Raw genomic sequence first — 26,102 nt, forward strand, 5'->3', positions numbered from 1 at the left:
CTAACTTAGTGTACATTATAGAGCTATTAAAAGAAGGCAAAAGGACTGATCCAGAGCCCACTGTGTATGAACACTCGGTGATCAAACTAAACGATAGCTGCATTCAATACACCCAACTTTACAATCAAAGCACACAAAAATAAACTGTCACCATCAACATTTAATTTCTGGACATTGGAAAGGTGGCGGTGGCGTATCACCCACACATCTTTACAAGTTCTGTACAACTCTGACATCCATGATGCATAAACTGGGGCAGAAGTGGTTGATTGGTGAAGACAAACCAATTTAACTTTTCTCAAGAAAGTAAAAAGTTAAAGCAAGGCAGCAGGGTGTTGTTGCTGAAAACTATCAGGTACCAGTGGCGGGATGAGGTGGACACCTATGCTGCAGATCGAGCCATCTCGATTCGTTGTTTTCTCATTTTCAGTCGTTTCTCGCGCTCAAATTCTTTCATCCGCATCACCTCACTGTGGGGTGGGTGACAATGGAGAGGTGAGCATATATGAAAGGGTAAGAATGGAAACGACGGCGTAAATGGTAAGGATGGAAGGGTGTGATGAGGGACAGCACAGTTCGTATTGATCATGGTGCAACACATACTCATCAAATCCACACTTCTGCCAAGCATGTTTTTCTTCGTTGCAGGCCCAGTAGTTGGGGAAGTTTTCACGACGGCAGCGCAGTAGGCGGATGTACTCGTGTGCGCAATAGTCACGGCAGGTCAATGGGAGGACAGCCTGCTGCATTTGCTCGGCCGTTACGAGAGAGACTGTCACACCAGAGATGTATACCAATAAACAACAAATACAAATGCATTTCACCGTTACGGTGCTAAAAAAACAAGTGCCAAAAACCGGCGACTCCACCTCCACATGGAATTGACCAATAGGATGCATTTGCCACAAATCCTGTGGTTCAAGAGGTAAACAGTCAGGATGGACAAGCAGTCAAAGGCGCTGCTTTAAGGTCGTAATCTGCTTGGGGAATGGGTTTGTATCCCATTCCTGACAAACATTTCTCCCAAAATTCAGGATCTTGGATGAGTGAAAAGTATTGTTGTAGGATTCCCGCCCGCCGGCGTGCAAACGACCGCGTCTAACCAAAAGCGGTCGCTTCGCCCACCGAACGGAAAATCCAGTTGTGACTTTCTGGACCAACGCCAGAAACCAGCCACGGTAGTGTTTTTAACCACACCACAACCTTGTCCGAACTCTACCCGCGCTACAGGGTCCGATCGCCAAATCTTCGATTTACCTAATTATTCGCGCAGGTAGGTTACCGAGAGATTGTACCTCAACGGGACCGCTTGGAAACGAGCCGCTTAAGCAGCTCGCTTCCTTTTGGGATAACCGAGCGGGGCATTATCGCGCAGTCCTGTTGGACCCAATCACTTTACCGGCTATTTAAAAACCAACTATATTCCGAGTGCAAGATGGGACAGTTCAATGAGGGAATGGACGCAACGAACAGTTTTACATTCACACAAGGACATTTATTATTATAATAAAGCACGTATGCAATTAAAAATGGCAAAACACGTATGCAATTATACAAGCAACAAAAGCACGATAAAAGAACTACAACCGTCTACTTATTATGTACAGTCATTTGCACTTAACAGCAGTTCCTACTTATTAGACGGGCCCACAGACACACGTACGCGCACACACACACACCCAAGAAATGGTGGCAGAGGCCTTTAATAACGAGCTCCAGCTCGGAGGACAGGTGAGCTGAAACCCAGAACCTATCTCGAACCTCTCCACCTCGTGTGGTCTTCAAGTTGTTCGGACCCGGGCTCTAGCGAGAGCGAGCTGGATCCAATCGCCGTGACCCTTCCCGAGCTCCCGCGAATCCTCCCGCGCTTCTCAACACGTGCTGGTGAGACGAGACGCCGATCCTTCCCGTCAATGCGTCGCTTCCCCGAGGAACCACCTCCACGAAGAGGTCGATGAGTCGCACCAAGCCAGGAACCAAAATGGAGAACAAAGAGCTCCAAGAACCAAGAAGAAGAACCCACCACTCGCAGCTCGAGCCGAGTGACCGGCTTAACTTCCCTCCAAACAGGGCAGCTTGAAGCAAAAAGCTCTCCCGAGCCAAGCAGAAGCTGAAGCTCACTGAACCGTCAAAGCAAAGAGCTTCCAAAAAGCCTCCTCCCGAGTCAGGCCTCAGCCGAAGCTCACTGAGCCAGCCGAAGCAAAAAGCTTCCGAAGGCCTCAACCCTAACGCAAGCCAAGCAGGACCCGACGGTCAGCTGAACGACTCCCCTCAACTCCCTTCTCCAACTCAGCACAAACAAAGAGAAAAGATCTCCTCTTATCCTACTCCCGCCCTTCCCCCACTCCCGGCGTGACTCATGACTCATGCCCTCGTGCTCCATCCCCCGCTCAGCCACGGGTGGGAAGGAGTTGTTGACATCATGAGTCACGGGCCGGCAGGGTGGTTCTTCCTCTTCGCAGAAGAGGGGGAGGGATGTCTCCATTGTTCGTTCCCTAACTATTAAATCGATCCCCAGTGCATCTAATCGATTTCTGAACATTTAAACAATGGAATGTGATCTATCTAGGGAACAAGCACTTATCGACATAGCTGACTAAAGGAACCTGAATGTTGTGTGCAATCGAATTCCCAAATTCGTAACAGTATTAATATGTTGGGTTAGGGGCTGGCAGGTTGGCCTAGAAGTATGCACACTCACCTCCCAGCTGTCTCGCCTGGGCTTAAATCTTGGCTCGGCGATAAACTGTTATCCCAGTGTTTCACAGGTAAGGTGATTCATCAGTGTGTGTGTGTCGTTGCTCGGATGGACGTTAAATTGAGGATCCCGTCTGCCGCCATCGGCTGGACGTTAAACATCCACTGGTGTCCTTCATGAAGAGAAAGCGAGCTATCGCCGGCTCCATGAACAAATTCCAAATCCCTGCCCTGATCTTAATCGAACATCAGAACTGGCCAGCCGGTTCGTGAAAGACTTGGGCCAAGCTTCACAAGAACGTGGGAATAATTTTACCCTTTATAGAAGAAAAAGAAGATTAATATGTTGTGTCGATTGCACCATGGAATGAAGACCAAATTGAGAAAAGTATGCGAATACGACATTAATGCGGTCCGGAAATGTTCGTATACATGATTGGAAACCATGAAGGAGAACCTGTAATGTGATCTGCATTCGTGGACAGCGTATCCCTCGTTTTATTGTGCCAACTGAAAAATGAGTGATAAAATATATTTTTTAGAAGACCAGGATGTTCCCTGAATCTTGTTATCAATGCCTGGATGATCATTCAAAGAGGACGAGAAAACGAAGGTGGGATGGGTGAAAAAGGAAGGTTCTGTTTCATCCACACTTTCCCCTTCTGATTTTTGTTTGCTCCTCAGTCTTGACACAATGACATCATCAGAGCTGAAAAGTTTTTTTTGGATTTCCATGGCCAAGTTCTAATTTAGCACTTATAAGTTCTATTTATTCAGCCGAGCGAAGCGAAGCGAGGTTGTTTATTCCTGATATGTGAACCATCCTGTAACTCATGCCTGCAGAAAAGACTTTTTGGAATGTCAGCCACATTTTCCATCCAATCATCATGCAACGCTGTTTAAAAGCAATTCTACATGGTTAGGCAATCCTATGTTAAAAGGTTTGTGTCAATCGCTCAGGCAGATGCGGAGAAAACAAATTTAAAAGCGAATAAAGGTGACCAAGTGAGGGTGGGGGAAAGGTGGGGGCTTCGGCTGACATTCCACAACATTGTCAAGGATGGGTGTGAACGCATACTACAGGTTTATTTTTTACAATCACTGCATCCACATTTTCTCTTCATGTTGCATTTCGTATGAAAGATAACTTAAATAAACACATCCATCGGTTTCGTGTTTTTCACCCAACATTGTGCTACTCCCAGAAATCAATATCGTGTTTCATACAAACTTCATCAACCCTGTTTTTAGGTTTGCTTTTTTTTTTTTTTTCGTATACCTTGGTCGAGGCTCGTATGAGAGCAAACACACAACTCACAGCAAGGAGGCATGAGACAAGAGGGGCGGGAGTGGAAGGGACAAAACAGTGGGGAACTGTGGAAGGGAGAGGGATGGGGATGGGACGGGGAACATGGCGAAGAGAAGATGGACATTTCAGGGACTTTCAGGAAGGAAAGCAGGAGAAATGAAGGAAGTGGGCTTGGGTGGATTATCGGGGGTAGAAAAGATCGAGGATTTGGATGGGGGAAGATAAGAGGTGGTGGTGAACAGCTGTTTTGAAAGCCTGGAGGGAAGAATGGGAAAGAATAGAGTGAGGAAGTTAATTCCAAAGGCGGGAAAAAAGAGGAATGAAAGAGTGAAGATGAGCAGTGATTCGTGATTTTGGTAGTTTTACCAGAAGGGGGTTGTTGGTGGACCTTGAGCGCCCTGTGGAAATGTGGTGGGGACAAATCGCAGAGAGAGCAGGGGGGCAAGGCTGGAGAGGAGTCGGTAGAAGACAGAAAGACCACCGACCAACCTGCGGTGATTGAGTGAGAGGCCCAAAGACTCAGCTTCATTGCGGGAGATGCCGATGATCTTAAATGCCCTGGTTTCGACAGCGTGAAGCCGAGAAAGGTGGGAGGCAGGAGCACCAGCCCAGAGGGGAGAGCAGTACTCCATCAAGCTACGGACAAAAGCTTTGCAAGTGGTCAGGAGCTCAAGAGGGCCGAGGAAGGACTTAGCATGACGGAGGATTCCCAGTCGGCGACTGGCTTTTGAGGCGAGGTTGGAAATGTGACTTTCCCAGGAAAGGTCATGGCAGATAGTGAGACCTAGAAGCTTGAAAGAAAAGACTTCTTCCAGAGGATTGTTGAGAAAGTGGATGGGGGGTTTTGTAAACGGTCCTTTCGAAGAGACATAGTGAGAGTGTGAGATTTGTCTGGATTGAAAGACATGTTCCACGTGTTGGACCAGTTTGTGATTTTATCCAGATCTGCAGTGAGCGAAGAAGCTGCTGCTTGCCGGTCTGAGGGATGACAGATGGTACGGCAGAGGGTGGAGTCGTCGGCAAAGAGAAATAGAGGATTTTCCAGAGAGTCCGAGAGATCATTGATGAAAACCAGAAAAGAACAGGGCCCAGAACGCTACCTTGAGGAACTCCAGCCTGCACAGGAAGAGGGGATGAAAGAACTCCATTTAGGGCCACACGCTGACTGCGACAGGAGAGGAAGTCTGCGAGCCATGAGTGGAGATGGCCTTGAATACCATGGGAAGAGAGTTTGGTGAGTAGGGCAGGGTGCCAGACTGTGTCAAAAGCACGTGATATGTCCAGGGATACGGCTCGGATTTCCTGTCTGGCATTGAGGACCTCCATCCATTGATGGGAGAGCAGAAGCAGCAATCCAGGGTAGAGTGACCTGGTCTGAAACCAAATTGATGATTGGAAATCAAGCCATTGGAGAAGAGGAAGGATTTCATATCTGAAGCGATGATGGATTCCATCTTCCATTTAAGGCCATTTCCATCTTCATCTTCATCTAATCTCAAATCCAAGTTTGTTCCAGGACCACATAAAGAACAAGAAAAAGAGCAATCCGAGATCGCAGACCCTCCCCAAGATGTGTTTTGTGTGGTGTTTGTTTACTGGTGTGTTCCGTAATTAATGACACAACTAGAACTGCCACTATATAACTGCTGGCAGTGATGACCGGGTACCAAGATGTCCCACTTTGATGCAACCCCGTTTTGATTGGACAACTGATTCTGACCCATGACGTTTATAATTGTTATTCAATTGAATCTATAATGGGATTAAAATATTGTTGTGGATTCGCGCCCGCCGGCGTGCTGACGGCCACGTAACTCGAATCGCGGCACGTCGCCCACCGGACGGACAATCCAGTCGTGACCCTCTCGGACTAACGCCGGGAACCAGTCACGGGTGGACCTTTCGGTCTCACCGCGATCGAGCCAATCAGCCCCCGCGTGGGATAGGGTTGCTCGCCAAATTCGACCTACCTAAGTACCCACGCGGAGGGTAGACCGGGCGATCGCACCTCGCCGCAGGTCGACTTCGGACACGGGCCACTTAAGCAACCCGTTCCGTACTATCAGAATAACCGAGCGGTGTTATCGTCGACCTCGACGGTTCGATTAATTATCGGGCGTATTCAGCCCACTACCAACCCTTTACGTGAAGCAAGATGGGGATTCAATAGAGGAAAAGACGAAGCGAAGCGGGAAACAGTTCAACACAAAGCACATTTATTCGCGGCACACGGGAGCACACATATACAATTCCACCAAATGCACACAGAAAAGACACAATGTAATTTACACAAAAAGCAAATGCGACAATGCAGAGCTAATACCGACTACCGAGCACACGGCAACACTTATACAATTCTACTTCACAGACGGCGCCGACAACACATACCCAAAACCAAGGAAAAGAATACCCTCAAGGATGAGGCGGGCCTGAGGCCGAGACCGGGTCGCGCCTACCCGTCTGGTGATGAGACGCGGAGCGGCGATGGCGCCTCAACTCCGCGGGCCTCGCGGACAGTGTCTGGTAGGGGGTGGGAAAGGGGCCCCCTTGGTCGCACTATCTCAGCGCGGGGGGAAACAGGAGGGGGTTGCTGATGCTCGGGGTATAGAGGATTTTTATTATCCCGCGACGAGCGTCTCCACCTCGGCCAGGTCGCGCTGTCGGCCTCCCTGGGGTGCAGCTCCCGACGCGAGCACCCCCTCGTCTGGTGTCGCTGCCTTTCCACAGCTCCGTCCCCTCCGTTCCGACTCCAACGCACACGACGACCAGCTCCTTCTTGCCAACTCCACCGCCCGCGAAGTCTTGACTCTCTGTTTCCGACTCTCCTACTCTCCCACTCTCCGCCTCTGGACTCTCTGGACTGAGAGAACACGGTCCTTTTATCAGCCCCGTAGCTTCGCCCTCTCATCTTTGACCCCCTCCCTTCGACCTTTCACCTCGCTCCCCATTGGCCCGAGAAAAAGTGGGCGTGAAGGCTTTTTGATCCATAAATTTGCATATATCGATCGCCCTGGGGCGGGCCAGTCGCCCCTCGCTCACCGATTGGACGGCAAAAAGTGGGCGTGTGTCGTTTTTGATCCGTTTTTGAAGCACAAAATCCGTGATTTTGTACACGCTGTTCGGCGCGCGCCCTGCACGAGTCCAACACCGGTACCCACAGCGGGGCAAGAACGGTGGCGATGCGACGGTTGCGAGGTGTGACGGGAAGGTCGTGGCGGTTGTGGTGAAGCGGCGTTGTGGTTGGTGGTTGATGTTGTGGTTGTGGTGGTAATCATGGCGGTTGGTCCAAAATAAAGATAGCAAAAGAAAAACGGCTATCCTGAAGAGTCGCAGCACGCATAAATGACATGTATTCCCACTAGACAACGGGTTTGGGCCTAACTACACATGTACTTACCGAGATACCTCACCTAAGGGACCTGAATGGTGGTTTGCGAATTTGGTAACCACAACAATATATTCAACTATAGGGGGAGCACTCGGGAGAGTGCAAAACCTCCGCCGCCAATACTGCTGGGTCACTCAAGTGAACCTTATATCTTATTTATTAAATATGATGTCAACAGTGCTGACAGAGTTATAGTTCTTTTCTCAAACAATTTTTTTTTTGGGGGGGGGATTGGAAATCACTTAAGATATGTAGAAATGCAAATAAAAAAAAAAATCTAAATTTTGTTGAAAAAAAAAGTTGCAAAAATTATTTTTTCTCTAACAATTTTTTTTTTTGGGGGGTTGGAAATCACAAAACATGTAGAAATGCAAAAAACATTTTTTCTTTTTGGGGGGGCGGTTAATTTTTTTTTTTTTGGGGGGGGGGTTGGAAATCACTTAAAACATGTAGAAATGCAAAAAAAAAATTTTCTCGAACAATTTTTTGGGGGGGCGTCGGGGTTGGAAATCACTTAAAACATGTAGAAATGCAAAAAAAATTTTTTCGTCTGATAACTTTTTTTGGGGGGAGTGGGGGTTGGAAATCACTTAAAACATGTAGAAATGCAAAAAAACAAAATTTCTATTTTTTTGGGGGGGTGGAAATTTTTGGGGGGAGGGTTGGAAATCACTTAAAACATGTATAAATGCAAAAAGAAAATTTCTCTAACAATTTTTTTTTGGGGGGAGGGACCAAGTCCAAAATTTAATGGCATGATCCTTGGACCATACCTAACCCCCCCCCCCCAAGTTTCGTCGAAATCCGTCGAGGAGTTTTTCCATAATACTGTTCACAAACAAACAAATAAATAAACCCGTATCTTGCCAAAAGGTGACCACGTGTGACTTCTTTAAGGTCAAACTGAGGTGAACAGAGCTGCTATCCACCAGGAGCGACTCCTTGAGGAATATCTGCCTACGAGAGATTCCGATGAGAATCGTTCAACAAAGTAATCATGAAAAATATGCGTTTGCCTCATAACGTCACCAAATGACGTCATAATGTCTCAAGCTTGACATATCTAGAAAGCACTCATCGAGGTGTTCAATTTGAGGTACTACACGATATGGTTCCTAAAACTTGAAAATTTGACCTTAGGGTCAAATATGTTTGACCTTAGGCGCTAAACATGAAGGTCAAGGCCAATCGCCACCAAAAACTAATCAGCTGAGCGCCAGACCATGAACTATATTCCCATGAAGTTTGAAGACGATCCGATCAAAATTACTCAAAAAATAAGGGTTTCGTCGACTCCCCTGATTTGCGACAAAGTGACCTTGACCTTTGACCTTGACATTCAAAATTTTGTGCACTGAAAGGGACCTCTATAGGCCTCTGATATGCGAAGTTACAAAAATTTCCAATGATAACTGTGCTCTGCAGAGTGATTTATATGTGATTACAGACAAACAAACAAAAAAAAAAAACATACAAGCTGACTAACATATCTTGCAAAAACTTCGTTTTGGCAAGATAACAAACAGAAAGGGGTGAAAACAGTAACCTCCATCCATCTTCGAAGATGGCGGAGGTTAACAAACAGAAGGGTGAAAACAGTAACCCCCGATCTTCGATGGCGGAGGTTAATTAAAAATCAAATGGAAGACACAACAGTTCTGCATTGGAGTCATCAGAAGGAAACCGAACAAGCACAAAGCCAAGACGAAGTTATCAGGGGGAACCTGAATTCGTATTCGCATTTCAGCTGCTGCTGCTCTACCCTCAAACCCACTTATGCACAGCGAAGTGAGTCTTTTTCAAAAAAATAAAGAAATAAAATGAATATAAAAAAAACTACATAAAAATAATTAAATGATTCTGCCTGTCAGACCATGAGTCTATTCAGATTGAAATTTAAAACATATATTCCCCATCACTACTCGATCATGATTGTAAAGTTTCACGTCGATTGATGAAGCGATTCAAGAGAAAGATTTTTTTTAAAGATTTTCGCCCAATCCAATATGGCTGCCAAACCGTGTGACATCAATTATTCGTGAATATCCTGGTAATACCCAAGGCTTGGGGAACATTTATGTGAAGTTCCCCTCGATCTGTCTCAAAAATAATTGACTGGTTGAATGTAGTGACCTGAAATGTAAATCCTCTTCAAATTTCTAATCAATCGGATTAAAATTGAGGATTTTAGAAATTTGATGGATTTGTTGACCTTTGGCCTATGTTGACCTTTCGACCTCAAAAGCAATAGGCTTCTTGCTGATGACAAACTCCACCATGTGGTGAAATTTTCATGAAGATTGGTTTAAAATTGTGACCTGTAGGTGATAAACATTTTTAAAAACACACACACAAACAGAAAAACACACCACCAACTAATACACTTGAAAACTTTGATTTTTGCAAGTAACAAACAAACGGACACAAAAGCAATATCCTATCCTTCAGCGAGGGTAATAATGAGGTAGATGAAATTCTCCAGGTATACCAGTCTAGTTCCTCATAAAAACTTTTCTATACCACCTCCTCTTGAACACACTATTTTTTTAGGTTCGCTTGTAGTTTTAAATGGACTCTTTTTACTCCCACACATTGAACATATCCCCCTATCTCTATTATTCTTCCTTTTAATAGAGATATTTTTTGAAAAGGGGTCATTCCGTGCCAACTCACCTAAATTTCAAAAATCCTCCCCAGGTCACCTCCTCAGATTTTGCTGGAAAAATTCTTAAATGTAGATCTACATGGCTCTACCCACCATGCAAAAGATTAGCTTTCAATTCTTCATAGTTTAAAAAATATCTATCTCTAGAGACCTTTGAAATTTGGCCCTAAAAATGCCAAATGTGAAAAACGCATTTTTTTCAACTTCAGGGGCTTATAATTTTATAATGGACTCCTCTAGAAAGTTAATATTGTCAATATTTACTAATTGGCATCCAAATTTTTCAATTATGGCATCAGATAGCCTCTGGGATGCATATTTCTCACTCTATAAGAAGCTAAAAATGGCTTTTGGGCCAAAACGAGCTAAAATAAGGTGAAACTATAGGAACCCTCCGTAAAATATGGAACTTAAATTTTTTTCCTCATAACACAGTGATTATAGGGTCATTATCTATCCATAGATACATTTTTGTTGGGATAATAGTTAGGTGATGAATTATAAAAGTTTTACCATAAGCCCTTGCCTCCGAGGGCTCGAAAATGGACCAATTTTGTCCCTTGGTTTGACCATGTGGCTAGGGGTTTAGGATCTTCATTTTTTTTTTCCTAAAGATTGCCTCATATAAGATGTGTCTACTGACCGAATAATTTTATCTAACGCCCATAGCTTCACATTAAAATAAATTTTTATTTACATGCACGTTTTTTTATAATTATTCACTTTTTTCATACTCATGAGCTTATAAATGTGAAACTGAACACTCGAGCAAAGTGATACTGCAGATATTTATAAACTGGCATATGAAATTTAAGGATCTGTTATCAGAATGCCTGATAAATGCATGTTTCTACCTGTAGGAAGTTGAAAATGCCACTTGACCAAAAATGGTGAATATGCAGGGGCATTAACTGAGGTTTTTTTTGTGATTCTTTGTGACAAATTCTTCTTTGTGACATCACAAGAAATCCAACAAAATGCAATGGAGTATGACCTTGAGAAGCGCTTCAGAGCAGCAACAACCATTGCTGGTACACGGTCACACCATGGTTTCCTGCCAATCTCCTCAACACGTTTGGAGATGAGAAGGGTTTCTTCTGATGCTGGGTCATCAACAGTATGCACAGGACCGGAAACCACACAAGCTCATCTGTCCTAGTTATTAGCCCCAAGCCTAACTGAACTGGATGTATACCAGGCTGGGAAATATATTGCTTGTGTTTATGACAGAAAATGGTACATTGGGAACATTGTCACAAGAAATGATGATGAAAATTATGTGTTTGTGAACTTCATGAAGCAAGGAAGGGGTAACACATTCTCATGGCCTCCAGAAAAAAGAAAGATCAATGCTGGGTGCCATTACTCGACATTCTTTGTGTGGTTGAGGCCCCTGACATAAAATCTGGTGGACATCAGTACCAACTGTCACAGCATGACTTTAAGCATGTTCAAGACCTGTTTTCTAAGATGTAAAATTCTGTGCCTCTGAGTGCTAGATAATCATGATAATGAATGTCATAATTGATGAAAGGTCATTAAAGAGTTTTCTAAGGTATAAAAATTACTAATATTCATTGTCTCTGTATATCTGTGTATAAAAAAGCTGCTACTCAACTAATCAAATTTGTTCTAATTTATAATTTGCAAATAACTTAAGGCCCAGTCACACCTTGACGTTTTCGCCAGCAATGGCAACGTATCAAAATGTATCTGAAACGCTGGCTTACGCTGAACTTTTGATGTTTTTTTTAAAAAAGATTCGGACGTATTCATAACGAGTTGGTCGGATGCATAACATATTAGTAATGGACACAGAACGTCTCGTTGTCTTATAGATAACTTATACCAACGAATGCTAAGCCTGTTGTCGGCGTTCACAACCTATGCCCAATGATAGTCTAACTTATGCATAGCGCGCTGCACGTATCGCCGACGATCACGTGGCGTAGCCTATTAAAAGGCTGCCGCACAATGATTCAAATCATAACCGCCGGAGAAATGGAAGTGTCAACATCGCAGTCACACCTTGGCGATCTTGCCAGCATATGCCGACCTCTGAAAAATGCGTCTAAAACGCTGGCGCACGTCGAATACGGTATGGGTAAGTTTGGTATACGTGAATAGAACGCTAAAGTACGCTATCATACGTCGTAGTAAGTGGAGTACGTATTGTACTTTTAAACGTGTTAAACATTTTATGACGTACTTGCCGTATGCCTTACACGTTCCGCATGCGATGGGAATAAGTTGTGCGCACAATATGCGATCGTTGGCACACGTCGACAAAAGTCACTTGTAAGTTACTCATAAGTCGAAACGCGTCAATGTAATGGTTAGCGTCAGTGTTCCAGACTCCCTGGTTTTTTTTTTTTCTTCGGTATGACGGTGATGTTGACACTTCGATTTCTAGTGCGGTTATAATATAATATAATTAATAGGCTGCCGCTCAACGATTTAAATCAGAACCGCACTAGAAATCGAAGTGTCAACATGACCGTCATACCGAAGAAAAAATAAAAAAACCAGGGCGTCTGGAACACTGATGCTTACCATTACCTTGACGCGTTTCGACTTATGAGTACCTTACAAGTAACGTGTGTCGACGATCGCGTAACGTGCCTTCAACACGTTACTCGTAGGTTAGAAATAAGTTTCGGGTACGCTAAACATTACCTCGACGTGTTTCAACTTATGATTAACTTACAAGTAACGTGTGTCGACGATCGCATAACGTGCCTACAACTTATGGCCAGCGTTGCAGAACTTGTGAGTCATACGCTGGCATAAGTCTAACAAATTTCAAGAATGCTAAAATTTGAGGACAACCGGAAAGTAAAACGATGAAAGCCAGCGTACTACGATGTATGGCGGTGTTTTTCAGCGTGCTCTCAGTGTTTCCAAAACTTACCCACAACATATTCGACGTGTGCCAGCGTTTGACAAATTTTTCAAAAATCGGCATAAGCTGGCTAAAACGTCAAGGTGTTACTGGGCCTTTACAAAAGTAATCATCAGCCTGTATTTATGAATAAATAACATCCTTATCACTAATGTCTAATAAGAAGCATAATTTAGCCTCATGCGCACCCCTGCAAGTTCACCTTGTTTTGTACCAAGTGGGCCAAATTGCCATATTTGGCTTCCTAAAACTAGGAGTATGTGCTTTCTGTAGACATTCTGATGCCACAATCTGAAATTTTGTATACCAGTTTATAAAATTCTGCAGTAACTCTTTCCTGGATAGTTCCATTTAAAGGCCCGGTCACACCTTGACGTTTTAGCCAGCGATGACAACGTATTAAAATGTATGTAAAACGCTGGCTTACGTTGAACTTTTGATGTTTTTTTTTAAAGATTCGGACGTATTCATAGCGACTTGGTCTTATGTATAACGCATTGGTAACGGACACAGAACGTTTCGTTGTGTTATAGATAACTTATACCAACGAATGCTGAACCTGTTGTCGGCCTACACAACCGATGCCCAACGATAGTCTAACTTAGGCATAGCGCGTTGCACGCATCGCCGACGATGTCGTGACGTAGCCTATTAAAAGGCTGACGCACAACGATTCGAATCATAACTGCCGTAGAAATGGAAGTGTCAACATCGCGGTCACACCTTGGCGATCTTGCCAACGTATGCCGACCTAAGAAAAATGTGTCTAAAACGTTGGGGCACGTCAAATACGGTATGAGTAAGTTTGGTATACGTGAGTACAACGCTAAAGTACGCTATCATACATCGTAGTAAGTAGAGTACGTCAAGAAATTTTAAACATGTTCAAAATTTAACGACGTACTCGGCATATGACACACGTTCCACATGCAATGGGGATAAGTTTTACACAAGATATGTGAACGCTTACACACGTCCACAAAGGCTACTTATAAGCTACTCATAAGTCGAAACACGTCGCGGTAATGTCGTTTTTACGCGAAACTTATTTCTAACTTATGTTTTACGTGCTTTGAACCAATTCTTTACGTAGTCCCAACACACATCGACGTATGTAGACGTATTCCAATGACGTCTTCCGGTCGACAAAAAAATTTAAATGAACGCGTTTCTAGCTTACAACTGCCATATAAAGACGTGTTCCCAGCGGTTTTGGGAATTGGTATATAAAAATGCTGCTCATAAAAGGGGAACCCAACAGTGTTTTCGAGTCCTTTTTGAGTCGATGTCCATGTCAGCAGTAACAGTAACAGTAACAGTATCAGTATCAGTATTAGTATTAGTATTAGTAGTAGTTTGTTCATGTTGGCAGTAGTAGGTGAGTGTGAGGGGGAGGGTGTGGGTTATGATGGATCGTCCCTGCGTTTAACGATTTAACGATTTAAATGATATACTCAACGATTTAAATGGCTGCATCTCCACTATTGAAAGTAGACGCTTGCGCTCAACAATTGGATTTTTTTTTTACACTCAACGACTTTTAAACGGTACCACTCAACTATTTTCATTGTTTACAATGAACGATTTAAATTGCTGTCACTCGCCTTTGTTTTTTGACGCTGGGGTTTTGAAATTTGAAGCGTTTCTTCTGAACGTGTTAAAATGCTCAAACTCGACTATTTTAGATAGACGCTGCCGATGGACAATTGGAATCATAGCCAAGCTAGACATCGAAGTGTGAACATCCTCGTCATGCCGAAGAAAAGTTTGAAGAATGCTGCAAATAAGTGTCCTGGCCGTGGCCGTGGACGCTGACGCAAGGACGATCCATTATACCGACGTCTTTCAGCCTATGAGTAACTTAAAAGTAACGTCTGTCGATATGTGGCAACGATCGCGTAACGTGCCAACAACACGTTAATCATAGGTTAGAAATAAGTTTCGGGTACGCTAAACATTACCTCGGCGTGTCTCAACTTATGATTAACTTACAAGTAGCATGTGTTGACGTCTGTCAACGATCGCAGATCGTGCATACAACTTGTGGCCAGCGTAGCGGAACGTGTGAGTCATACGCCGGCATACGTCATAAAATTTCAAGCATGAAAAAATTTGAGGACAACCAAAAAGTACAACGTTTAAAGCCAACGTACAACGACGTATGGCAGTGTTTTTCAGCGTGCTCTCAATGTTATCAAAACTTACCCATAACGTATTCAACGTGTGCCAGCGTTTTAGAAAAAAAAAATTCAAAAATCAGCATACGTTGGCTAAAACGTCAAGGTGTGACCGGGCCTTAAGGTTTATAAACTTCTGAATATGAAAAAAGATAATAATTATAAAAAAACGTGCATGTCAATAAAAATTTATTTTACGATGAAGCCATGGGCGTTAGATAAAATTATTCGGTCAGTAGACACATCTTATATGAGGCAATCTTTAGAAAAAAAAAATAAAAAAATGAAGATCCTAAACCCCTAGCCACATGGTCAAACCAGGGGACAAAATTGGTCCATTTTAGAGCCCTCAGAGGCAAGGGCTTATGTGAAAACTTTTATAATTCATCACCTAACTGTATTATCCCAGCAAAAATGTATCTATGGATAGATAATAACCCTATAATCACCGTGTTATGAGGAAAAATTCTAAGTTGTTCCATATTTTCAGGAGGGCTCCGATAGTTTCACCTTATTTTAGCTCGTTTTGGCCAAAAAGCCATAATTAGCTTCCTATAGAGTGAGAAATATGCATCCCAGAAGCTATCTGATGCCATAATTGAAAAATTTGGATGCCAATTAGTAAATATTTGCAATATTAGCTTTCTAGAGGAGTCCATTATAAAATTATAAGCCACTGAAGTTGGAAAAAAAATGCGTTTTTCACATTTGGCATTTTTAGGGCCAAATTTCAAAGGTCTCTTGAGATAGATATTTTTTAAACTTTGAGGAAATGAAAGCTAATCTTTTGCATGGTGGGTAGAGCCATATAGATCTACATTTAATATTTTTTCCAGCAAAATCTGAGGAGGTGACCTGGGGACCCTGAGGTGAGTTGGCATGGAATGACCCAAAGGATGGAACAAGGATTTGGGGTGTGAAGTGATTTTCTTCAGGGATTCTACCAAGGGTGGGAGTCAGTGCAGGTTTCTGAAGTAGAGGGACGGATATAAGGCACTTGTTGTTGGGGTGGTGTAAGGGAGAGGGGTTGAATCTGGGTGAAAGAGAAAAAGGGAGCAGGTGAATCTGGGTGAAAGAGAAAAAGGGAGGAGGTGAATCTGGATGAGAGAGAAAAAGAGAGGAGGTGAATCTGGGTGAAAGTGAAAAAGGGAGGAGGTGAATCTGGATGAGAGAGAAAAAGGGAGGAGGTGAATCTGGATGAGAGAAAAAGGGAGGAGGTGAAAGAGAAAAAGGGAGGAGGTGAATCGGGATGAAAGAGAAAAAGGGAGGAGGTGAATTGGGGTGAAAATGAGAAAGGGAGGAGGTGAATCTGGGTGAAAGAGAAAAAGGGAGGAGGTGAATCTGGGTGAAAGAGAAAAAGGGAGGAGGTGAATCTGGGTGAGAGAAAAATGGAGGAGGTGAATCTGGGTGAAAGAGAAAAAGGGAGGAGGTGAATCGGGGTGAAAGAGAAAAAGGGAGGAGGTGAATCGGGGTGAAAGAGAAAAAGGGAGGAGGTGAATTGGGGTGAAAGAGAAAAAGAGAGGAGGTGAATCGGGGTGAAAGAGAAAAAGAGAGGAGGTGAATCTGGGTGAAAGAGAAAAAGGGAGGAGGTGAATCTGGGTGAAAGAGAAAAAGGGAGGAGGTGAATCTGGGTGAAAGAGAAAAAGGGAGGAGGTGAATCAGGGTGAAAGTGAAAAAGGGAGGAGGTGAATCTGGGTGAAAGTGAAAAAGGGAGGAGGTGAATCTGGGTGAAAGTGAAAAAGGGAGGAGGTGAATCTGGGTGAAAGTGAAAAAGGGAGGAGGTGAATCTGGGTGAGAGAAAATGGAGGAGGTGAATCTGGGTGAAAGTGAAAAAGGGAGGAGGTGAATCTGGGTGAAAGAGAAAAAGGGAGGAGGTGAATCTGGGTGAGAGAGAGAGAGAAAATGGAGGAGGTGAATCTGGGTGAAAGAGAAAAAGGGAGGAGGTGAATCTGGGTGAAAGAGAAAAAGGGAAGAGGTGAATCTGGGTGAAAGAGAAAAAGGAAGGAGGTGAATCTGGGTGAAAGAGGAAAAGGGAGGAGGTGAATCTGGATGACAGAAAAAAAGGGAGGAGGTGAATCTGGATGACAGAGAAAAAGGGTGGAGGTGAATCAGGGTGAAAGAAAAAAAGGGAGGAGGTGAATCGGGGTGAAGGAGAAAAGGGAGGAGGTGAATCGGGGTGAAAGTGAAAAAGGGAGGAGGTGAATCTGGGTGAAAGAGGTAAAGGGAGGAGGTGAATCTGGATGAGAGAGAAAAAGGGAGGTGAATCTGGATGAGAGAGAAAAAGAGAGGAGGTGAATCGGGGTGAAAGAGAAAAAGGGAGGAGGTGAATTGGGGCGAGAGAGGAATAGGGAGGAGGGGAAGCTGGGCGAAAGAGAAAAAGGAGGTGAATTGGGGTGAGAGAGGAAAAGGGAGGAGGTGAATCTGGATGAGAGAGAAAGGGAGGAGGTGAATCTGGATGAGAGAAAAAAGGGAGGGGGGGAAGCACGGTGAAAGAGAAAAAGGGAGAAGATGAATCTGTGTGAGAGACAAACAGGGAGGAGGTGAATCAGGGTGAAAGAGAAAAAGGGAGGAGGTGAATCAGGGTGAAAGAGAAAAAGGGAGGAGGTGAATCTGAATGAGAGAAAAAAGGGAGGGGGTGAAACAGGGTGAAAGAGAAAAAGGGAGGAGGTGAATCTGGGTGAGAGAGAAAAAGGGAGGAGGTGAATCTGGATGAGAGAGAAAAGGGAGGAGGTGAATCTGGATGAGAGAGAAAAATGGAGGAGGTGAATCTGGATGAGAGAGAAAAAGGGAAGAGCTGAATCTGAATGAGAGAGAAAAAGGGAGGAGGTGAATCTGGGTGAGAGAGAAAAAGGGAGGAGGTGAATCTGGGTGAGAGAGAACAAGGGAGGTGAATCTGGGTGATAGAGAAAAAGGGAGGTGAATCGGGGTGAAAGAGGAAAATGGAGGAGGTGAATCGGGATGAGAGAAAAAGGGAGGAGGTGAATCGGGATGAGAGAAAAAGGGAGGAGGTGAATCGGGATGTGAGAAAAAGGGAGGAGGTGAATCTTGGTGAAAGAGAAAAAGGGAGGAGGCGAATCTGCGCGAGAGAGAGAGAGAAAAAGAGAGGAGATGAATGAGAGAGAGAGAGAGAGGAAAAAGGGAGGAGGTGAATCTGGGTGAGAGAGAACAAGGGAGGTGAATCTGGGTGAGAGAAAAAGGGAGGTGAATCTGGGTGAGAGAGAACAAGGGAGGTGAATCTGGGTGAGAGAAAAAGGGAGGTGAATCGGGGTGAAAGAGGAAAATGGAGGAGGTGAATCAGTTTTGTGTGGAGAGAAAGGCATGGCATTAATGAAGGAATTGATGGAGGATTGTGTGTGGATGGAGATTACAAGGACAGTCATTGATTGATTCCTGGAGGATGTTTTTCCAGGACTCCTGGTGCGAGGGAAGATGGAAACGTGAATAATTCACAAAGACACGTGATGAGGGACGAGTACCGATGTGGGGATTTAAGTTTCCACAGATTTTCCGCTCCCACAGGACGACCCACTTGTGTGGTTGGTCCTTGTCGTCCTGGTCGGTTCTGCATGAACAAGCCAGCAGCCCGGAGATGGCCGATCGATGTCCCAGGAGCGAGCCAGAGATCCCTCACATCGATGATGTAATCTTGTCTACATGGAGCCAGAGATCCCTCACATCGATGATGTAATCTTGTCTAAATGGAGCCAGAGATCCCTCACATCGATGATGTAATCTTGTCTACATGGAGCCAGAGATCCCTCACATCGATGATGTAATCTTGTCTAAATGGAGCCAGAGATCCCTCACATCGATGATGTAATCTTGTCTACATGGAGCCAGAGATCCCTCACATCGATGATGTAATCTTGTTTAAATTGAGCCAGAGATCCCTCACATCGATGATGTAATTTTGTCTAAATGGAGCCAGAGATCCCTCACATCGATGATGTAATCTTGTCTACATGGAGCCAGAGATCCCTCACATCGATGATGTAATCTTGTCTAAATGGAGCCAGAGATCCCTCACATCGATGATGTAATCTTGTCTAAATGGAGCCAGAGATCCCTCACATCGATGATGTAATCTTGTCTACATGGAGCCAGAGATCCCTCACATCGATGATGTAATCTTGTCTAAATGGAGCCAGAGATCCCTCACATCGATGATGTAATCTTGTCTACATTGAGCCAGAGATCCCTCACATCGGTGATGTAATCTTGTCTACATTGAGCCAGAGATCCCTCACATCGATGATGTAATCTTGTCTACATGGAGCCAGAGATCCCTCACATCGATGATGTAATCTTGTCTACATTGAGCCAGAGATCCCTCACATCGATGATGTAATCTTGTCTACATTGAGCCAGAGATCCCTCACATCGGTGATGTAATCTTGTTTAAATTGAGCCAGAGATCCCTCACATCGATGATGTAATCTTGTCTACATGGAGCCAGAGATCCCTCACATCGATGATGTAATCTTGTCTAAATGGAGCCAGAGATCCCTCACATCGATGATGTAATCTTGTCTACATTGAGCCAGAGATCCCTCACATCGGTGATGTAATCTTGTCTACATTGAGCCAGAGATCCCTCACATCGATGATGTAATCTTGTCTACATGGAGCCAGAGATCCCTCACATCGATGATGTAATCTTGTCTACATTGAGCCAGAGATCCCTCACATCGATGATGTAATCTTGTCTACATTGAGCCAGAGATCCCTCACATCGGTGATGTAATCTTGTCTACATTGAGCCAGAGATCCCTCACATCGATGATGTAATTTTGTCTAAATGGAGCCAGAGATCCCTCACATCGGTGATGTAATCTTGTCTACATTGAGCCAGAGATCCCTCACATCGGTGATGTAATCTTGTCTAAATGGAGCCAGAGATCCCTCACATCGATGATGTAATCTTGTCTACATGGAGCCAGAGATCCCTCACATCGATGATGTAATCTTGTCTACATTGAGCCAGAGATCCCTCACATCGATGATGTAATCTTGTCTACATTGAGCCAGAGATCCCTCACATCGATGATGTAATCTTGTCTACATTGAGCCAGAGATCCCTCACATCGATGATGTAATCTTGTCTACATTGAGCCAGAGATCCCTCACATCGATGATGTAATCTTGTCTACATGGAGCCAGAGATCCCTCACATCGATGATGTAATCTTGTCTACATTGAGCCAGAGATCCCTCACATCGATGATGTAATCTTGTCTACATTGAGCCAGAGATCCCTCACATCGATGATGTAATCTTGTCTACATGGAGCCAGAGATCCCTCACATCGATGATGTAATCTTGTCTACATTGAGCCAGAGATCTCTCACATCGGTGATGTAATCTTGTCTAAATGGAGCCAGAGATCCCTCACATCGATGATGTAATTTTGTCTAAATGGAGCCAGAGATCCCTCACATCGATGATGTAATCTTGTCTACATTGAGCCAGAGATCCCTCACATCGATGATGTAATCTTGTCTACATTGAGCCAGAGATCCCTCACATCGATTATCTAATCTTGTCTACATTGAGCCAGAGATCCCTCACATCGATGATGTAATCTTGTCTACATGGAGCCAGAGATCCCTCACATCGATGATGTAATCTTGTCTAAATGGAGCCAGAGATCCCTCACATCGATGATGTAATCTTGTCTACATTGAGCCAGAGATCCCTCACATCGATGATGTAATCTTGTCTACATTGAGCCAGAGATCCCTCACATCGATGATGTAATCTTGTCTACATTGAGCCAGAGATCCCTCACATCGATGATGTAATCTTGTCTACATTGAGCCAGAGATCCCTCACATCGATGATGTAATCTTGTCTACATTGAGCCAGAGATCCCTCACATCGATGATGTAATCTTGTCTACATGGAGCCAGAGATCCCTCACATCGATGATGTAATCTTGTCTACATTGAGCCAGAGATCCCTCACATCGATGATGTAATCTTGTCTACATTGAGCCAGAGATCCCTCACATCGATGATGTAATCTTGTCTACATTGAGCCAGAGATCCCTCACATCGATTATCTAATCTTGTCTACATTGAGCCAGAGATCCCTCACATCGATGATGTAATCTTGTCTACATGGAGCCAGAGATCCCTCACATCGGTGATGTAATCTTGTCTAAATGGAGCCAGAGATCCCTCACATCGATGATGTAATCTTGTCTACATGGAGCCAGAGATCCCTCACATCGATGATGTAATCTTGTCTACATTGAGCCAGAGATCCCTCACATCGATGATGTAATCTTGTCTACATTGAGCCAGAGATCCCTCACATCGATGATGTAATCTTGTCTACATTGAGCCAGAGATCCCTCACATCGATGATGTAATCTTGTCTACATTGAGCCAGAGATCCCTCACATCGATGATGTAATCTTGTCTACATGGAGCCAGAGATCCCTCACATCGATGATGTAATCTTGTCTACATTGAGCCAGAGATCCCTCACATCGATGATGTAATCTTGTCTACATTGAGCCAGAGATCCCTCACATCGATGATGTAATCTTGTCTACATGGAGCCAGAGATCCCTCACATCGATGATGTAATCTTGTCTACATTGAGCCAGAGATCTCTCACATCGGTGATGTAATCTTGTCTAAATGGAGCCAGAGATCCCTCACATCGATGATGTAATTTTGTCTAAATGGAGCCAGAGATCCCTCACATCGATGATGTAATCTTGTCTACATTGAGCCAGAGATCCCTCACATCGATGATGTAATCTTGTCTACATTGAGCCAGAGATCCCTCACATCGATTATCTAATCTTGTCTACATTGAGCCAGAGATCCCTCACATCGATGATGTAATCTTGTCTACATGGAGCCAGAGATCCCTCACATCGATGATGTAATCTTGTCTAAATGGAGCCAGAGATCCCTCACATCGATGATGTAATCTTGTCTACATTGAGCCAGAGATCCCTCACATCGGTGATGTAATCTTGTCTACATTGAGCCAGAGATCCCTCACATCGATGATGTAATCTTGTCTACATGGAGCCAGAGATCCCTCACATCGATGATGTAATCTTGTCTACATTGAGCCAGAGATCCCTCACATCGATGATGTAATCTTGTCTACATTGAGCCAGAGATCCCTCACATCGGTGATGTAATCTTGTCTACATTGAGCCAGAGATCCCTCACATCGATGATGTAATTTTGTCTAAATGGAGCCAGAGATCCCTCACATCGGTGATGTAATCTTGTCTACATTGAGCCAGAGATCCCTCACATCGGTGATGTAATCTTGTCTAAATGGAGCCAGAGATCCCTCACATCGATGATGTAATCTTGTCTACATGGAGCCAGAGATCCCTCACATCGATGATGTAATCTTGTCTACATTGAGCCAGAGATCCCTCACATCGATGATGTAATCTTGTCTACATTGAGCCAGAGATCCCTCACATCGATGATGTAATCTTGTCTACATTGAGCCAGAGATCCCTCACATCGATGATGTAATCTTGTCTACATTGAGCCAGAGATCCCTCACATCGATGATGTAATCTTGTCTACATGGAGCCAGAGATCCCTCACATCGATGATGTAATCTTGTCTACATTGAGCCAGAGATCCCTCACATCGATGATGTAATCTTGTCTACATTGAGCCAGAGATCCCTCACATCGATGATGTAATCTTGTCTACATGGAGCCAGAGATCCCTCACATCGATGATGTAATCTTGTCTACATTGAGCCAGAGATCTCTCACATCGGTGATGTAATCTTGTCTAAATGGAGCCAGAGATCCCTCACATCGATGATGTAATTTTGTCTAAATGGAGCCAGAGATCCCTCACATCGATGATGTAATCTTGTCTACATTGAGCCAGAGATCCCTCACATCGATGATGTAATCTTGTCTACATTGAGCCAGAGATCCCTCACATCGATTATCTAATCTTGTCTACATTGAGCCAGAGCCGCGCAGTCTTCCATCATGTGTTTTGTTGTGTGTGGGGCGGCCTGGCAGGAGCTGCAGGTGTTGTCAGTTGTGTCATAGAGTGTGTGTTTGTGGTGTGAGACCCGAGGGTGGTGTGAGACCCGAGGGTGGTGTGAGACCCGAGGGTGGTGTGAGACCCGAGGGTGGTGTGAGACCCGAGGGTGGTGTGAGACCCGAGGGTGGTGTGAGACCCGAGGGTGGTGTGAGACCCGAGGGTGGTGTGAGACCCGAGGGTGGTGTGAGACCCGAGGGTGGTGTGAGACCCGAGGGTGGTGTGAGACCCGAGGGTGGTGTGAGAGCTCAGGGTGGTGTAAGACCCGAGGGTGGTGTAAGACCCGAGGGTGGTGTAAGACCCGAGGGTGGTGTAAGACCCGAGGGTGGTGTAAGACCCGAGGTTGGTGTAAGAACCCAGGTTGGTGTAAGAACCCAGGTTGGTGTAAGAACCCAGGTTGGTGTAAGAACCCAGGTTGGTGTAAGAACCCAGGTTGGTGTAAGAACCCAGGTTGGTGTAAGAACCCAGGTTGGTGTAAGAACCCAGGGTGGTGTAAGAACCCAGGTTGGTGTAAGAACCCAGGTTGGTGTAAGAACCCAGGTTGGTGTAAGAACCCAGGTTGGTGTAAGAACCCAGGGTGGTGTAAGAGCCCAGGTTGGTGTAAGAACCCAGGGTGGTGTAAGAACCCAGGTTGGTATAAGAACCCAGGGTGGTGTAAGAACCCAGGTTGGTGTAAGAACCCAGGTTGGTGTAAGAACCCAGGTTGGTGTAAGAACCCAGGTTGGTGTAAGAACCCAGGGTGGTGTAAGAACCCAGGTTGGTGTAAGAACCCAGGTTGGTGTAAGAACCCAGGTTGGTGTAAGAACCCAGGTTGGTGTAAGAACCCAGGTTGGTATAAGAACCCAGGGTGGTGTAAGAACCCAGGGTGGTGTAAGAACCCAGGGTGGTGTAAGAACCCAGGGTGGTGTAAGAACCCAGGGTGGTGTAAGAACCCAGGTTGGTGTAAGAACCCAGGTTGGTGTAAGAACCCAGGGTGGTGTAAGAACCCAGGTTGGTATAAGAACCCAGGTTGGTATAAGAACCCAGGTTGGTGTAAGAACCCAGGTTGGTGTAAGAACCCAGGTTGGTGTAAGAACCCAGGGTGGTGTAAGAACCCAGGTTGGTGTAAGAACCCAGGTTGGTGTAAGAACCCAGGTTGGTGTCCCCAGCGGCGGAGTGCAAGGTGAACACCATCACACCTGGAGAGTAGTTGGTGTGTATCATGAACAGGAGGAGGTTCACCGCCCAGGATACCGTTTGGGCCTCGCATGTTGATTGAGTTTCTGGTGATGTGGACATGTTTCCCCTTGTACTCAAACGAGCAGAAATAGCACAAGTGAAATGATGAAACAAGATGACGAGGTGTTATCGTGTAAGTAATGATGTTACTAACCTCTCTCCTGTCTGTCCGGTAAGCCGAAGGTGGGCGAGAACGTCGTCTCGTTGAGCGGATCAGCGCGGGAAGCGTCGTTCCCCATCACCTCGAACACTCACTCACTCCGGAGCGCAAGGACAACGGTCACAGATTGACGTCCGACGAGGAAACCGGAAACGCAATCGAACGAGAGTTGTGGAACAATGTAAACCAATGACCACTTGAATTCTCTTTGATGCTCATACTTCGAAATTTATTTTATTCCTGGAACACAACTTCAGCCAAAAATGTACTTCTGCCGTGACGATGGGGAAAAAAAAAATATATAGCTAATACACCGCCTAAATATCATGTCCTCTCGCAGTGTTGTTGTGAAAAGAAGACGGACATTCACAAAGTTTAATGTCGTCGGTAAACAAAAAGCAGACGCTAAATTACGTCTTTCTCAGGTAAAATTTCCTCATTGTATTTTAATCCACGGGTGATGAAGGTTGTGGTGACGTTTCATCGAAATTGTGTGTGTGTCGTTTCTGAGAAGAATTGAGAAGTATTTGTTGACTGACTGACTGACTGACTGACTTACTTACTGACCTACCGACCATCCCATAAGCTCCCCGGAACTCCGTTCCATGTGTGCTAATAATTAATTGATAGTGTTGGTTGTCCACACCAATCATACCTGGTATTGACCAACCAAACGCCAGCTCCATCTTTGTGAGCGATCGATTTGGTCAAATAATCAACACGGACATCGATCTCATCTTCTCACAGCTTGGGGTCAACCACCACGAGTCAATAAACGTTTCAAGGCTGACTGGAACCACTCGTGGACAAGCATTGTTAAAGCTGGATGTTAATTCCAAACATGAATTCTCCCTGTTTGTGTGTTTCCTCTTCCAGGAGTCCAACAGGATGGGGGCACCCGCAAACAGAATTCAAAAAGCTTGCCAAGTTTCGGAGATAATGTTTTTAAGGCGATTTCCATTAGCAGAGATATTATGACGTCATAATTTTTTTCCTGGGAGGAATTTTCAAAATCGGAGATGGCTACTGTCTGCGCAGGGTATTTTTACATATATACGCCAAGTTTCAGGAAGTTTCGATGAAAACTGGAGGCTGTGAAACAAAAAAAGTCCACAAGAACAACAACGTGAGTAAGACTTCGAGATCCTCCACGAGGACCTAAAAAGTTTTAATGACAAAGTATCTGCATTTACAAAAAACAAAAAAATTCTATACAGTCTGTGGCTGCTTCGACTAATGGATAATTTTCTGGGGGCAACACTGCGCCACTGATGCAATGCCCCCTGTTTCCAGCATGCTGTTACTCATTTTGTCAACCTTAGAAAGGTGGTCGGCTGAATCAACCCACCGGGCATTAATTCAACACAACGACAGGGGTTTAAACTCGTATCAAGACCCAAAGATCTGTATGCCAGCCACCCTGACTGTTCAGCCAACACCAGGCTTATCAGGGAATGGCGGTCAGCTCAGGTTAACCTGAGGCGGTCCCTTCAAGTGGGTGCCCGCAATGTCCTATCCCGAAGAGAAGATGATCAC

General features: G+C 44.7%; 2 protein-coding genes across 2 annotated transcripts in view; one reads left to right on the plus strand and one right to left on the minus strand.

Annotated features, from left to right (window-relative positions):
• The window catches only part of ABCD3 (ATP binding cassette subfamily D member 3), a 104,140-nt gene that overhangs the window by 66,335 nt on the left and 11,703 nt on the right, over positions 1-26,102 (plus strand). The window lies entirely within an intron of this gene.
• Positions 143-24,749, minus strand: NDUFB7 (NADH:ubiquinone oxidoreductase subunit B7). The gene is made up of 3 exons (XM_085885927.1): positions 24,561-24,749; positions 604-772; positions 143-470 (listed from the first exon to the last, which is right to left on the minus strand). Exons 1-3 carry the CDS (start codon positions 24,643-24,645, stop codon positions 383-385), a joined length of 342 nt encoding a protein of 113 aa, XP_085742053.1. The 5' UTR covers positions 24,646-24,749; the 3' UTR covers positions 143-382.

The sequence above is a fragment of the Eptatretus burgeri genome, chromosome 6, assembly GCF_056783735.1.
Source record: "Eptatretus burgeri isolate ZD-2024b chromosome 6, Ebu_testis_v1, whole genome shotgun sequence".
Lineage (NCBI taxonomy): Eukaryota > Metazoa > Chordata > Myxini > Myxiniformes > Myxinidae > Eptatretus > Eptatretus burgeri.